The sequence below is a fragment of the Psittacula echo genome, assembly GCF_963264785.1.
Source record: "Psittacula echo genome assembly, chromosome: 24".
Taxonomy (NCBI): Eukaryota; Metazoa; Chordata; class Aves; order Psittaciformes; family Psittacidae; genus Psittacula; species Psittacula echo.
The window spans coordinates 5873541-5890061 of record NC_137759.1 but is presented as its reverse complement, the minus strand read 5'-3'; the positions used below and the strand labels follow the sequence as shown (position 1 = coordinate 5890061).

General features: G+C 53.1%; 1 protein-coding gene across 7 annotated transcripts in view; it reads left to right on the top strand.

Moving 5' to 3' along the window:
- The first annotated feature begins 2016 nt into the window (after positions 1 to 2016).
- The window catches only part of SBNO2 (strawberry notch homolog 2), a 48014-nt gene continuing 33509 nt past the window's right edge, over positions 2017 to 16521 (top strand). For all 7 annotated transcript variants that reach the window (XR_013958482.1, XR_013958483.1, XM_080634255.1 and 4 more), the window contains exons 1-3: positions 2017 to 2102; positions 10167 to 10381; positions 11963 to 12042. Coding sequence is in view for 5 of the 7 variants with exons in the window: in XM_080634255.1 (XP_080490381.1) it covers positions 10265 to 10381; positions 11963 to 12042 (197 nt within the window). In the remaining 2 variants the exon portion in view is untranslated. The remainder of the gene's footprint in view (positions 2103 to 10166; positions 10382 to 11962; positions 12043 to 16521) is intronic.

The following is a 16521-nucleotide window of genomic DNA, read 5'->3' as shown; positions in this document are numbered from 1 at the left end:
GCTGCTCTGTCTCTGAGCCGCCTCTCCCCGGGGCTGGCAGGGGGCAGGGAGAGCTTCCCGGACCCGTGGGAAGTCAGGGGATTTCCAGGCTGTGGGAACAAACAGGAACCAGTGGCAGGCAACAGCAGCCAAGTCACCCCAACAAGGGCAGAGCAGTTCCACAGCATGCATGAGGGCAAAGCCAGCAGCATCAGAGCCATGAAACCCCCATCTCTGACCCCATTTTCCTGGGGCTAGCTGTCTCCCCAGGACAGCAGCATCAGGGCTCTGAGCGCTTGGGAAATGCCTATCTCCTCTTGCACAATAGGAAGAATTGCACTGGTGTTCCCTCTAAGATGCTGCCTTCTCCTTGTGCTCTCTCCTTGCTCAAGGAGAGCACCCAATTCCCTATCAGTACCCACCCCACTGCCTGCTCTTCCCTGAGCCTCCTCTCTGCACTCACTCACCCACCACCAGCACAGCCTATGGGTGCTCCTGAGGAAGCCCCCATAGCTCCTCCCCTCCCTTATTAAGAGGTGGCAATTAGAGCAGAGGCTTTATCTGCACCCCTGCCCTCGGTGATGCTGGGGTAGGAGTAGAGTTGTATGGTGGTTGGGTACAGGTCAGACATGGATGTTTCTTCTCTGTTGTGTGATGCAGCAGTGTCTGGTAGCTGGAATACAGGTCCCATATGGCTCAGGGTTCTTGTGTGCCTAAAGTGTGGCAGCACCTCGCAGGCTGTGCCCCCCATGGTGAGGATGCACCAGGGCAGTCCCTGCACTGTGGAGGCTGCTTGGTGGTGGCCCCCGGGGACCATGGGCTGGGGCAGTGCCTTTGTCTCTAAGCCAGGATTTGGGCTGGGCCAGGGAGAGGAAATAAATGAGATAAGTGCTTGTGGGACCCGCTGCAGAGCTGGTGGTGGTTACAGGAGGAGGTGGCTCATTGCAGGGTGGGTCAGTGTGTGTGTCCTGGGCATCTGCTTGTTCCTATCTGTCTTGTACTGAATAAATAGCTCCAGGGGATCTCAGACACTGAAAATATGCGGCTCGATTCCAGCAATTGCTCTCAGATACAGGGGCTTGGAGGGGACAAGGACAGTTCTGCCTGGCCCCCAGGGATGCTGCTCACCCCACAGCGTGCCCATGGCTGCGTGTGGAGCAGGGTGATTTATTGCAGGGATGCGATTTAACAGAGCCGGAGCCTTTGGTGTTAAGCTCTGGAGCAGGGATATTTCAGCAAGTCTGACACAACTGCTGCGGTTAATTAATGCCTGCAAATGAATGAAGTCTTCTGAGAGCAGCTCTTGTTGATGGGATTAAAAGCCCAAATAATAAATGCTGTGCTGGGGTCTGAGCGGAGAAAGGGAACCTTCCCCGGGGCTGGGGATGTGGTTTAAACCCTCCTTCCTTCCCCCAGCTTGCTGAGCACCACATCCTATAGTCTGGAATACCCCAAGGGATCCCTTTGCGTCCCTCCCAGCTCCTTGTGCGCCCCGGGATACCAGCGCTGCTCCCACCACATCCAAGCACAGCCACCGGGAAGAAAATGAACTATCCCAGCGGGAACCGGCGGGTGAGGACCCCGCAGGGACCAGACCCGGGCACCGCTGCCCGGTGACCCGGAGCAGGAGTTTGCCCCGCTCCGGCCGCGGTGTCACGGCCCTCCCCGGTCAAGGTCCCTCCGTGCTGCGTCCGGTAAGAGCCCCGCTTCGAAATGCCGAGCAGATAAAGGCGGCTCCGTCTGCCCGGGGCTCGATCCCACCCCAGGAAAGCTCCTGCCGCCGCCGTAGGGATGCCCAGGTAAAACCAGACCCGTCCGGTGCTTTCGTGTCCTTATCCTGGGCACGGCCCCCACACGAGCAATGGCGGTGCCAGAGCCGTGATTCTCCCCGCCTTGAGCTGCCCGCGGGGCCCACGCGGTTCCCGTGTGCCCCTTCCCGGCTCTCGGGGAGCTCCAGCCCCGGTTCCGCGGGGAGGAGCTGCCTTTGGCCCAGCCCCGGGTCTCCCCCGGTTCCTCCCTCACTTCCGTCCGTGTCCCCCAAGATGGCCGCGCGGAACGCGGAAGAGGTGCGGAGAGGAGGCGGCCGCCGGGCAGGAGCCTGAGCCCGAGCCCCCCGGACGCAGGTAAGGGCCGAGCCGCGGGGCTGCGCCGGGCGGAGGGCTCGGTTCCCCCCGCGCCGCTCCCCTCAGCGGGCAGAGAGCGCCGGGCCCCGCGGCCGGGCCGGGGCTTGAGGGGTCCTGAGGCGGGGGGAGCGCGGCTCCCGGTCCCGGTGCCGTCGAGGAGAGGCCGCGGTGGGGGCAGCGAGTGCTGGGTCCCTCGCGGTGCCTCACGCGTGTCTCTGGCGGCGGCCCCCGGCGGAGCCGGGGATCGCCGGGTGCGGCCTCGGGAGCGGGTTTGTGCCGGCAGCGGCTTTCCACAGCGCTGGAGAAGGGAAGCGGCTGCGGCCGCAGCGGGGCCGGTTCCTCTGCTCCGCATCCCCGCTGCCGAGCAAGGACCAAGTTCTTGGGGCTCTGCTTGGCCGGACCCTGCCCGGGCACCGCCGGCGTGGCCGAGGCCACGGTTCTGATTCAGCCGCTTCTAAATGGGAGCGGAGAAGCCGCCAGCAGAAATGCACCGCGGGCCAGCGCCTCGCTGCCAAGTTCTGCGTGTTGTGGTGGAGCTTTAATGACTCAATTAAGAGCCTCCGAAACCCAGAGCTCACTCTAACGGCCTCTTGGCTCCGGCGCCCTTCATGTAATTAAACACTAACACAAGATTTAGGAGAAGTAGCCGTAAATATCGGCAGGAGAACTGTGACTACAATGGCAACGAGATGGGCTTCGGAAGGGCGAGTTCTGCAGGTTCCGTGCTGGGATCCAGAAGCCTGGAAGGGTTTTTCCCCTTGGTGTGTTATTACTGCTGCAGATTGGGGTGCCTGAAGGACGCTGGCAGTGCTGTTGTCTCCCACAGATCACCTCCGTGTCACCTGAAGCACCCAGCTCTCCCTGCCTGATGGGGGTACATCAGCACTGCTTCCTCCCAGGTTTTACCTTTCCCAGAGTCTTCCAGCCCCATCCTTGACCAGGCTTCTCCTGGAGCAGTGTTCCTCCCTTTGGAACAAACCCAGCGGGACCAAGCGTTGTGTTTTGTCACATGCCAGCCATGGGTCAGGCTGTGTCTGCTCACTGAGGAGCTTCCAGTGCCTCCACCATGGGTTTTAATCCCACTGGGGTGTACGTGGACAGGAATTTGTTGTTGTTTTGGTTTCAAGCCGTGAGCACATGGTGTGGTTGAGGGTGTTTCCTGCCTGAATGGGGCCTTTTCAATGGGTAAGTTATAGAACCCTGAAACGGAGGGGCTGTGACAAGGCTGCTGACACAGGTTTAAAGCTTTCTGACTAGTGGCACTAATAAAGAGCTGACTGTGTAGTCGCTGAATGTTGCCCTGTGATGTTCAGTCGAGAGGCTGGATCTCTCAGGAAAGCCCTCTAGGCTTAATTAGAAGTTTTATATTCACTGAAAATGTTGTTTTTTAAGCGTAAAACTTAAAACTCTTCAGTGTTTTTAGGTTGTGCAGTCAAGGTCTGTAGCCGTGTAGCTATGAAAGAGGTGAATACTTGCTTCTCCCACAGAGGAAGTGTGCCTGAAGGCTGGCCAATGTGTGTTTGTGTGCTCATGATCCCAGGGAAGCAGATGCTGGGTGAAGCAGGGACCTAACGTCTCTGCCCAGGGATGCAGGAGAGACCACGAACACTTGCGAGCTCAGTGCTGCAGGTAGCATCAGCAACTGGCTTTAATTGTGCAGCCTTGAAAGAGAAGTATCTGTGGAGGATTTCAGCCAACTCATATGAGTGGACAGATTAACGAACCTTTCTGGTGTTGCTAAAGCTGCTGGGCTGCTTAATTGCCTCAGATTAATCCCTGCAAATGTAGGGAATGGCACACTGGGGCGGATGCCAGCAACAAGACTCCAGATTAAGCTTGTTCCCTCTGTGGGACAGTTCCTATTTCTTGTCAACAGGGCTTTGCCCTCCCAAAAGTTGTCGTTGACTGTAATTTATTCTCCCCTGTGTGCTCTGAGCTTCACATGCGGAGGAGCAAGTGCTGCTTGAAGGGTAAAGCTCTTCCTTCTCTAGCAACACCACTGTCAGCAGAGGGCTCTCCAAAGTTCTCCCTTTTGCCTACACCGCCATGTATCTTGCATAGATGTGGCAAGAAGGTTTGGAGTGCTCTCAGTCCTTCCCTTTGCTTACAGACTGACGGATTCCAGCAGCTGATCTGTCTAATTCGCACTGGTTCTGTACTATGTGACTTGTGTAGCCCGGGTGAGCAGCAGGGTTTGTCCCGGTTCTGTCTCTGTGCCTGTGTGCTCACCGCTTGCTCTGTGCCATACTCCCAGTGCATGTTCTTCCTTGCCAAAAGCATCCAGGGGATCAAGGTGGCTTAAAGGGCTCGCGTTAGGATGCCCTGGAGTGATTTGTTTCCATCACAGATAATAAGTAGCTTATTGATTGCTGCTGTCCTTTGTAACTGGGCTGAGCTGTGTTCTTCCTGTGCCAAACGTTAGGGTTTTTCACTCCCCTCTTCTCTGTAACTCCTTCTAGTGTTGCTTGGAAGTTGCCTACCTCAGGCCCACTTTTTGCCATGCTTCCTAATATGCAGGGTTGGAGACTTCTTCCTTTCAGCATTTCAACTGAGGTAAAAGCATGCAGTCAGTGTAAGTGTCTTCTAAGACAGCTCTTGTAAGGAACAAGCTTTGGATTCTTTGGCTTTCAAATAGAAATGCACCAGTCTTTTGCTTAAGAATAGCATTGAGGGAGTGACCCACAGGGGTGTTCTCTTTCTGCCTTTGTGAGTGGAATTGCTTTTCCAGTGGTGGTTCAGATTCACGAACAAGCAGAGCTGTACCTGGGTTTGCTCTGCAAAGGACTGGCTTTGCCTCATGAAAAAGAGCTCAGCTGCAAACAGTGGAGAGAACAGAACCCGAGGTATTTCCATTCCTGTTCTGACTTCTCTGCAGGCAAAAGATCTGACACTTCTGGTCGTGTTGGACTTCCGTACTCGGATACTGGCCTCTGTCTGCCAGTCCCTGTTCCAAGGACGATGGAGCCTCGTGGTAGCTCTGCGAGGGGGCTGTGGCTGCAGCAGGAGGGTAGATCCCAGCTTCTCTCCCTTGGTTTTCCTGTTTCTTGGAGTGAGTCACTGCCGGGCTTGGCTTTGAAGCCTTCCCTTCTCATTCCTCAAGGCAAAACACATTGTTTGGTCTAAACTGTCCAAAAATATGGCAAGGAGAAACATGAAAGAGGAACTTGGTGCTCAAGATGTGAAATGGCTTTTGAGAGTTCCGCAGGAGGAGGTTCCCGTTTCTTTGGGCAGTTACGTATTGATTGTGCTGTAAAGAATTCCTCCCAGGAGCTGCTCCTGTGAGTCACGGCTCACCCGTGGCAGTGCCTGAATGGGTGGATGGATGGAGCCAGGTCAGGGCGTGAGGCTTGGGGCTCCCATTCTGACCCATGGATGTGTGTGTGTGAGGGGGATTAATCTGCAGCAGGAGAAGGAACCAGATCAGATTTCTGAGGTCTTCTTGTCATTATGGAGCACGTGGTAGTTCCCGATGAGCAGGTTTAGCTCCTGCTCCGTGCATGCCTGTGGTTTCCTGCCTGTCTCCCTTTAACAAAGGCTGACCCGCAGCAGGAGGAAGTGTTTGCACTGTGCCATGGGCTGGTTTCACCTCTCTTCACTTGCAGGTACCCGTGAACTTCCAGCTCTGGCATCTTGCTTATTGCAGAGCAGTTCATTGTCTTCCCACCTGAGCCTGGCTGCTGCAGTGCTGCTCTGATGGAACTCCTCAAAAGCTCAAGCTGTTAAAGAGGTTTTGTGCTCCATAACCTCTGGGCAGGATGAATTCCACAGGAATTGCAGACTGAAGCTGCCCCTTACTGCCGGGGCTCAATAGCAAACCTTGAAGCAACCTTACTAATATTGAAACTGCTCCTACAGCTTAATCAGAAGAATTCAACGTTCAAACTGCTCACGGGGCTTTATCAGGCTGTGCAGGGAGCCAGCTTCATTGTTAAACATGGAGTGATTCCAGTGGTTTTGTCAGGCTCCTGCAATCATTCCTTGAGTGCCAGTGCTCCGAGTCCGGAGATCACTTTGCTGGTCCTTAGGGATGCCTCATTACTTGGCAGTTCTATTTTGAAGCTTAATCCATTCGGGAAGCTTTGGACATTCCTTGTCAGTGTTTGGTACCTCCCAGCACTCCAACTGTTTCCTGTGCTCTCGGGATGTGACGTGCACCGGGTTCGTGTTGGTGTTGTGTCCTGGTTTGCTGTCGGTGATTACAGTGTTCTTCACTGCTGCCCTTGGAGTTTCCAGTGCTCCCATGTCACGTTCCTTGCTGGTAGCACCTTAATACACTAAAAAGACATTAAAAGGTCCTGGTGGGCCACTTGCATTCCCCTACAGCAGCGATTATCTCCAGCTGGGGAGCTCTGCTTTGCTGTGACAGTGGGACCTGTTGTTTTGTTGGGGTGTATTTGGCAGAAGAGGTGAAGTGCTTCAGAGGAGTTTGCTCTGAGGGTGCTCTTGCAAACCCCAGGCCTTTGTGTTTATCATGTTTTATTGCTCCAGCGACAGGATGGGATGTGGAAATGGGATTTTCATGGCTTTCCATGATGTGGCAGCCTGGAGGATGGGAAGATGAGCATGTACTCCTGTCCTTGTGATGGGTATTGTCCTGTGCTTGGGGTCAGGTTGTCTGGAGCAAGCCAGACAGCAAGCCCCTCTTACCAGAGTGTGAGCCTACAGCGAGAGCTGCTCCACACTCCCTCATCCCAGAGCCTCTTGTACCTGCTGGCTTCCTGCATGCTGGGTCATAGAATCATAGAATAGTAAGGGTTGGAAAGGACCTTAAGATCATCCAGTTCCAACCCCCCTGCCATGGGCAGGGACACCTCACACTAAACCTCATCCAACCTGGCCTTGAACACTGCCAAGGATGGAGCACTCACAGCTTCCCTGGGCAACCCATTCCAGTGCCTCACCACCCTCACAGTAGAGAATTTCTTCCTTAGATCCAATCTAAACTTCCCCTGTTTCAGTTTGAACCCGTTACCCCTTGTCCTGTCACTACAGTCCCTAATGAAGAGTCCATCCCCAGCATCCCTGTAGGCCCCCTTCAGATACTGGAAGGCTGCTCTGAGGTCTCCACGCAGCCTTCTCTTCTCCAGGCTGAACAGCCCCAACTTTCTCAGCCTATCTTCATACGGGAGGTGCTCCAGTCCCTGATCATCCTCGTGCCCTCCTCTGGACTTGTTCCAACAGCTCCATGTCCTTTTTATGTTGAGGACACCAAAACTGCACACAATGCTCCAAGTGAGGTCTCACAAGAGCAGAGTGGAGGGGCAGGATCACCTCCTTTGACCTGGTTTTACAGAACTGAAGCTTTTTTTAGGTGAAGGAGGTTGAGTTTGATGACATCCACTGTGTGCTCGGCTGCCACATCTCTGGTGCTGCTCTTGGGTCGGAAGATGCGCCTTCAGCATCCTCAGTATCGGGATAGCAGATGGAAGGGAGAAGGATGGAGAGTGAAGTCTTGGTGCCTCTTGTTATTGATGCCTTGGGTGTAATGTGGAACCCCCCAGCTAGATCCCTCCCCCCGTGATGGAGTATTCCAGCCTTCTCATTTCCTGTTTGTACTCACACTGTTGTGGTTCCTTGTGAACGCTGGTGGGGCACGACTGCGGGTGTTGGAACTCACAAGGACCTTGTACAGGCAGCCGGTTCCTGGCAGCTCGTGGTGGCCATCAGCTGTGCTGTGGTGCTTGTGCATTAAAGGGTCTGTGCATCAGAAGAACCTGAAGGACAAAGCCACAAAGCCTGGAGAGGAGAGCAGAGCATCCGCAGGGTGCGGGGTGGGCATCACGCTGACGCACAGCTTGTTTCACTTCTGTCTGGTGAAGCTTTTTACTGCATTTCTTCAGAAGGGGCTCGAGGTCAAGGCCTGCATCTGTGCATCCCTCTTTGGGAGTTCTGTTGCAATAAATCATGTGGCTTGGGAGGAAGAAGTCCTCAAACATTTTAGTATCTTCATTTACTGTCTTCAGAGCCCGGAGCCGCTTGGTAGGTGGGATGAGAACTCTGGGCTGCTGGATGGAATTCATCCCAGTCCTTTATCTTCAGGAGGTGGGATATGGAGCGGGTTTTGCTTAGACAACAGGACCTGAGCATCAATGCTTCATTCACATGTGAGTGGGGCCAGAGTTGTGCTGTGAGCTGACGGCAGCCAAGGAAGGCTGTGATAAAGCAGCTTCTAATGAGGCTTCAAGACTACAAGTGGTTGACAGGCTGCATTTGGGAACCCTGGTGCTAACACTTGGCCAATAAATCGGGAGGCCTGAGGCCAGCATGACAATATTAGTTGGGATGCTGGGGTGCTGGCTAAGTGGTTTGAGCTGGTTTTTTGCTCCTGGGCTTATGGACTATAAAGGCTGAGTGTGGATTTTATGGTGTAGTAAAAAGAAACACTTCTGCTTGTAAAGAATGAGACTGCAGTAAATGTCTGGTGAACTCAAGCCAATGAAAAGGGTCTAGGTGGTCCCAGGCCTTTGTGAAGGTTATTTGTTCTGTTAGGAATTAAGATGGTCTCAGGCTTTTGTGGTGTAGTGATCTATTTGGTGTTCCTTCTGCTGGTGTATAGGCCTTGTTCTCTGCAGGTGATGTGCCGTTGTGCTTTCCTGGCAAAGAAGCTGACACCTAAAGGCACCTCTGTCACTTGGTCTCCCTTTAGAGTTGTGTTTCTGCAGCCTGTTGGGCAGCGAGAGGAGGCAGAGCCTGACTGAGCACACAGGGCTGTGAGCCCCACTGCTGGCCTCTGCTCCTGGGGCAGCCCTAACCCAGCACGGGCTGGGGAGCTCACATCAAGTGACCCCCTCCCACTACAACACATGGGGAATGCTGCTTCAGCCATCTGGATGTGGCTTGTGAAGGCAGTCGTGCACCCGCAGGGCAAGAGGAGCAGAGGCAGCGAAGGCACCGGGCTCTGCTCTTCCACCGGGGTCTCCCTGGAACACAAGGGATTTGCCTGGTAATTCCTCAGCATGGGATCGGGATCGGTGTCAGCCTCTCACCCAGGGCTGTTGCTGTTCCCCTGTGGCTCGGAGCGCAGCCCTGGCATGGCCCCTGCCACCAGAGAAAGACCGAAAGAAAGAGTCACTTGAATTTCGCTTTCCATTAGCAATGCAGAGATCATTTTGTCCACGGAAAGGTCACTTCTTTTTAAAGGGGCTCTGACTCAGAAATGGCTTTTCAAAAACACCGCTTGCAGCAAATGGCAGCGTGGAAATGATCAAAGCTGCTGTGGTTTAGAGCTCAGCTTCAGTTTGCCTGCTCCGTGAGGATGGATCGAGCAGTTTCATGCACTTGGGGCTGCAGATGGGGCCATAAGAGGTAGAGGAAGGGCAAAGAAAGGTCCAAGGCAAGTAAAGCCATCCCGGATGCTTTTCTCTTGCTGCTCTGGTTGTGTAGGTTGCTTTTAGAATCTCTCTAATCCATTAAATCCGATTGGAAAGCCATGTCCATTTGAGTTACGGAGAATGTAGTGAAGAGAAATGATTAAAGAGTTAGAACTCAGGTTGGTGTTTTTGACTGAGAACTTGCTCTGGGTGTGAGGTTAATCCCTGCCAGGACAATGCTCTTGCTTCAGCAAACACGGTTCTGAAGTCTCATCCGCTGTGAAACCAAGGGGACACCAAAGTGCAGCAGGATGGGAGCCGGGAGCAAACCCGGACCCGCAGGAGATTCCCTCGTGCTCCCTGGAATGATGTTTCCTGAGACCCAGCAGTTTGAGGGAGGTGCTGGCCAGGAGCTTGCACAGAAGTGCAGGATCTTTGTGTGTGAGCCCAGACCGTTCCTCACAGTGAAAGCCACGTGTGTGTGTGTGTGTGTGTGTGTTACAAAGCCAGGCTGCCGCAGTGTCCTAGGAAGAGGAGAGGTGTGTTTGAGTTCAGGTCTGACTCAGTTCCAGGTGTGGTGATGTTTGAGAACTCCTTTTCCCAGGAAAACCCCCTCTTTTCTAAAGGGGCAGCAGCATTTCACAGGCTGGTGCCTGGTTACTGATCTCTTGGCTCTGTTTGCTCTTACAACTGTTGTTCTTTTTCCCTCTTCCCCTTTCATAACACTTAAATGTGTGTTTCTTTTCCACCTTAGGACATGGTGCAGGGTGAAGAGCACAGATAAAGAACCTCCCACCATTCCACAGCCTGTTCCACCTGCCCGGAGGACTTCATGCAGCAGGACGCAGGCTGATGCCCTCAGCACCCCCTGCCATGGATGGGGGGAAGAACTACCCACTGCACCAGCACCAGCAGCCAGGGCACAGACTCCTCTGCACGCCCGGCCTCCCCCCGCATCTCGCCATGGAGGTGAGGCCCCGTGTAGGGGGTACACAGGCAGTTTTGGGGTGTCAGCAGCAGGGACATGGAAGGAGGGGATCCTGCCCCTCTGCTCTGCTCTTGTGAGACCCCACTTGCAGCACTGTGTGTGGGTCTGGTGTCCTCAGCTTAAGAAGGGCATGGAGCTGTTGGAGCAAGTCCAGAGGAGGCCATGAGGATGGTCAGGGTTTGGAGCACCTCCGCTATGGAGCCAGGCTGAGAACATTGGGGCTGTTCAGCCTGGAGAAGAGAAGCTGCATGGAGAGCTTGGAGCAGCTTCCAGTGTCTGAAGGGCGCTACAAGGATGCTGGAGAGGAACTCTTCATTAGGGATTGTAGTGATAGGACAAGGGGTGATGGGTTCGAACTGGAACAGGGGAAGCTCAGGTTAGATCTTAGGCAGAAGTTCTTTACTGTGAGGGTGCTGAGGCGCTGGCACAGGGTGCCCAGAGAAGTGGTGAATGCTCCATCCCTGGCAGTGTCCAAGGCCAGATTGGACAGAGCCTTGGGCAACATGGTCTAGTGTGAGGTATCCCTGCCCGTGGCAGGAGTTGGAACTGGATGATCTTAGGGTCCTTTCCAACCCAAACCATTCTGTGATCCTGTGATCCTGGGTGTGCTATGGGAGCTGTTTACCAGCCTGTCTGGGCAGCTCTCCAGGGGCATGGGGTATCAGTCGGGCCTGCTGGAGGGCTGAGGTGACGGCTGTCTGCTGCCTTCCAGGTGGGAGGAGAAAGACGAGGCTGTGATTAAAACAATGCCTCTGTAAATGCTGGTAGGTACCAGGCTCCTTGGGAAGGGCCTGAAGAGTTAGGCAGAATTACAAACTTTGTTCCTACCCCAGCTCATCTCTGTGACTTGCTAAATCTATTGCTGGGTCCAGCTGTGCCTCTCTGGGGGTGGCAGAGATGAATAGGGCTGTATTAGTCCTGGTCCAGCTGCTAAAACAAGATTTATCCCTGGTGCATTTGTTCTCAACAGAGCAAGAAGCAAACCTCTGTCCTAAAGTAGCTTACATGTTCCTGCAGTTTTCTGGTTTTAACTCTTGAGTTTGTCCTATAGGAATAGAGAGGTTAAAACAAGAGGCCTGTTTCATGTTGCTGCAAGCATGAGGTATCACTGCTTTGGACACAAGAAAGGACAGATAAAAACTGATCAGCAGCTGAGTAATAAGATACTGTGTTCATTCCGTGATTGTATTGGTGTGTGCAGAGCTAAAAGCTTCCCGGTAACGTTGGAGGCTGCTTAGGGAGGTGAGAAGACACAAAGAGGATGTTTGGGTGTTTCTGTGCCAATTTCCAGTTAATGGGTTGGTCTCATTCTGCAGAGGCTGAGGTGGAGGGGCTGGGGAGGGCACTGACCCTGCTGCCCTTCTGGGGCCGGCGGTAGAAAGGGGGTTCAGAAGCTGAAAGCTTGAGGTGTAGCACTTGGTTTCTCTACTGGGAGAGATGAAGAGCCCCCCCTTGCTTCTGGAAGGCACCAAGGGAGAGAAGTGAGGAGCCTGGCCCTGGATCTGGGTGCAGATATCGTGGTACCCCTCTGCTGCCCTGACTGTTCTGGTTTCTCCTTTCAGACCTCCATGCTGGCTGCCGAGTCGTTGAGTAGCTGCTACCCTGCCTCTTTCCCAGCCTCATCGTTCCCCAGTGAAAACCAGTGAGTGCTGCTCTTTGTATCATTCTGCCCTTGCACACCCCGTGATTCAACTGTTTCTTTGCTGCTTTCCTTGTTTACTCTATTTCACTAACTGATGGGGAAATAATTGCATCACCCACTGATCTTGTGGTGTTTCATAAACTGCTACATCTTGGAAAAAGCAGCAAACAGCCTTTTTTTTTTAACAACAACAGAAGATAAACCCTTTGTTTTCTGGTGAACTTGGAGACTGCTCTACGGGAGGAACAGCCTTGGCTCAGCCTGAGTTTGTGACACTGATGAAGGTCTAAAAACCACCCTGTTAGCTCAGTCCAGCATAGCAGATCCATCTCAAGCTGTATAGAGATGGTGCAGGCAGGAAGAAGATGTTACTGGTACCAAGGGCAGGCTTAGGGCTAAAGTGAAGCTGAGATCTTTTGCTGTGTAGGTGAGTGGAAGCTGACCAAATACTAATCAAAAACACACACAACCCCAACCACACAATGCAGCAGTCATGAGAGCCGTGACTTCTTCCTCTGGTTGTAACTGATGTTCTTCACTGATAACCTCTTCCCACAAGGTGTGAGGTGGTGACTATGGGCCATGTGAGAAGTTGGGCTTGACCTCTGCCTAGTGTACAGTGCAGTGCTGCAAAGTGCAGTTGTGGTGGGTTTCATAACCTCTGCCTCGTCACAGTGGCCCTATCTGATGGGAAGGACACCAGCCAAGTGTGTTCTAGATTCAGTGCAAAAGCTTTTCTAGATTCTGTGCCCAAAATAGCATTTTTGAGAGATCTTTGTGTAACAATAAACATTGTTCTTTCTTCTCCCCCTTTCTAATGAACCTCCATCCTGGCTCAGAAGGCAGGATGTGGCAGGAGACGTTTGGGACAACATGAAGCATCCTTGTGCCACCATTGAGTGACTTGGGTTGGAACTCTCTTGGGACTAGGAGGTGCTGGTTGTTGGGAAGAAGGTTTGAAGGCTGATCCATGGCTGCTTTGCTCTCTCTGAATACAGGGAGTGGCACAGATATACAGGATGTGTTTTTATTTAGGTCAGAGGTGGGAGGGAGGAAAAATAAAAGAAACAGAACTTGATATCCCGAGCTAATAACTGGCTTCCGGGTGCTTGAGGGTTCAGTTTACCTTCCTTCCTACAGGGATTTTAGCATCTCTCTGGAAAAGCAGAGACCCATCCTCGTGAGTGTCCATGCTCCTGCTGGCTTCTCCATTCAGAGGGATGGGATGTGCTTTGTCTCTGTTAGTTCTCCTTGCAGTATGAGCTGGCAAGGATGGGGCGGATGGAACAGGGCCGTTCCTGCCAGGAGGTAGCCCAGAAGCTGTCCCATAGGTGCTGAGCGCAGCTTTGCCCTGCCAGGTACTCCCCAGAGTGAGCACTGCAGAGGAGTTCTCAGCTAAGTTCAGCATCTCTGCTCCGAGCTGCCTCTGATTGGAAGAGGTTGTACTTTTTGAGCGTGATTCCTGTAAATTACACTTGGTGAATCCTCGGGAGAGCTCTAACACGATTTCTGGTTTGCTGTATTGAACCACAGGATTGGATTGTGTTTGTCTATTGTGTTGGGTTTTTGCTTTGACCGTTTGTTCTGGTTTTGCCCCCTCACTTTTCCTCCTCCTTAGCGCTGCTGGAAACGCGATAGCCTTGATCCTGCAAAGACATGCCCGTGCTCCACACAGACGTCAGCTTGTTGACTTTGCTAGAGTTACATTTGGAAATGAGGCTTATTGTAGTAATTGTTTGCGAGAGAATGATTTAGGCAGGGCTGCACCTCTGGCTTCCTGTTTTTCATATCCTGGTAATGGTAAAAATCACCTTTCAGGTGAAGTTTTCCCTCTCTCCCGATCACAGAACAATGAAAGTCTGTCCTTTTGTATCTGAAAATTGCAGCTGAAACTTCTTTAGGGTTAGGGCATTACAGGTACGAATCCTGAAAGCGATGGAAGCAGTGAAAACTGGGATTTTAAAGGGAGCTGGCATTACAGTGCAATGTGGAAACCAGGAAAGAGCAGATGGCGTTGGGGTTAGTGCCTGTTTCTCTTCAATCCTTGCAGAGAAATCTCATTTGGAAGCGGCTGTGTTTGGACATGGCTTATTCTCATAGCAACAGCTTTGTCCTGAAGCAGGTTTTTCCTGTTCCTATCCAGTAGTTAAATTCCATGCTAGTGAATTTCTTTAAGAGGTACCAAAGCTCGCCTCTGCTTCACATTTAACCTGGAAAATGTCAAGTGTATTAAACCTTGCTGAGGGCAGGCAGTTATCCCTGAAGAGCTGGGCTTCCTCACAGCATTCCTTGCTTCAGGGTCAGTCCAGTTGTGCTGGTGGAGCTGGTGTCATGCGTCCACCAAAAGGTAATTCTCAAAACCTCCGTTTCCAAAGCACACAACCCCCTTTTCTTGCCCTTTTTGTGCCCTTTTCCACTTCTCCACATAGGTGTGGAGCACTGCTCGCTACAGTAGGAAAGTAGGCTTGGAGAACTTGGTCTGTTGGTGGAGGAGAAAACTGGTGCTGAGACAGCCTGTGAACCCCCCAGCTCGTCTCTGATCTTCTGGCCTGAGATGCGGTGTTCGTGGCTCTGAAGGGAGACAATCAGAGCTACAACAGAGCATAAAGCCTGGTCAAAATGCCCGCAGGAGGTCCCCAGTGCAGTTGCAGCGTGGCCCCAGAACACTGGGTGTGGGGAGGAGCAGCAAGTCTGAAGCCCATGGGGCAGCACCCTACCATGGGATGGAGACCCAGCTCCTGGAGGGACGTGTGTTGCATTGCTCACTTCCAAGATGTGGATCCCTGTCAGAGCCTGTCCACAGCGTGTTCCTCCAGGTCCTGCTGTTGGAAGCCATGAGTTTCAGGAAAACTGAAGGGAATGACCGATTTCTGTACAAAGACACTCTAGTGTGAGCTTTGCAGTTTAATTCAATCTCTTTAAGTTCTTCAAAGGGAGGTAAAGCACAGCACCAAAGGCACTAAAAGGACTTTGGCAAACGTGCCCTTTCCTAAGAGGATCTCAAAGCAGGGCACTGAGTTGTTATTGGCTCTTTCTTCAGGCTGCAGGGAGAAAACACATCCCAGCCTCACCAATTCCAAACCCAAGATGAGGGGAAGCAAAATAACAGAGCAGAGCTGGTCATTTCACAGGCTGGGGCTGGCTTGGGCTCCTTCCCGTTACCTTAACTGGCTCTTGGCCAGACCACGAGGTGCTGCTGAAATCGGAGGCAGCGTTTGCTCTTCCGGTAAAAATAGTTTTCCCCTTCCCTGGATAGTTCATCAGCGCTGGGTGAGCTCCATCCTCCTGCAGGAGCCATGGTGGGACCACAGCGTTTGCAACAAACCTTCCCCTGGGTGTGAATGCTTTGATTTCAGCATGGGTTTTCGTTTGGCTGAATGGATGAGGAGCCGTGGGTCAGTGCTGGGCTGCCGGGGCAGTTAAATCCAGCCCTGCCTGTGCCAGACTGCAGTGGGTGAAACTGTGGCAGTGCTGAAAAGGAGGGGAAAAGGAAAAGGGAGGAGGGAGAAAGGCAAAGGGAAGAAGGAGCTGTTCTGTGTTGAGGGCATTATCTGTAACAGTGGAAAAAGCAGGAAGAATGTGTTTGGTGGAGCGAGAGGACAGTGTTTGCACATAAACCCATGTTAACTGTGGTGTGTCCGTGAGCTGCCAGCCACACACAGCACTTCACCTGCTCCATGGCAGCGCGTCCATGTCCAGCTCTGCTCCAGGGAGCCTTTCCTCCTAAATCTTGGTGCTTGCTTCCCTCGGTGCCGGGGCAGCTCCGTGCTGTGGGGTCTGTGCTCTGGCATTCCCGAGTGGGAAGCGTGTCGGTGGCTCCAGCCTGCAGACATGTTGGGTGGCGATTGCCCAAGCGCCGCGAGGGCATGGCCCTGACGGGAAAGATTACAAAGCACATTCCGTGCTCCTGCAGGAAGGGAAAGAGCTGGTGACTGCGAGAGCAAAACCAGACAACGGGCCCAAGAGCCAGAGGCTGCTGCTGCTGGCACCAGGAAGGGAATCGCCTGCTCTTCTGAAGCTCTGCCCCTCTCTGCCGGGAAGCAGCCGGTGCTGGGGCATGTGCCTGGCCCATCAGGGAGCATTGGGAAGACCTTTGCTTTACTCACTCCTCAGCTCGCAGAGATCTGGCTTTGTACAGGGGTACAATCGCTTCTGTGGTGCTATCTGGGGCTGCGTGTCCATAACCCCTCCACTTCTGACTCTGAGAGCGGCAAACCTCCATCGGGGCATGGGAGGGGGGTTCCTCTCCACGGCTCTTTCGCTTTTATGGCCCAAACTGGTGTTGGGGTGTGATGTCTCTGTGGCACTCAATGCTTCTCCTCGTGTAGTGGCTTCAATTCTGCTTTGTTGTCAGACTGAGATATTATTTAGTCCTGCAGACCGTTCTTATCTATTCAGTTACTATGGGTCATCCCACAGCTGCAGCTTCACCAGTGATGATGGAGTCTGAAGCAACCTGAGAGATACTCAGGACTGCCA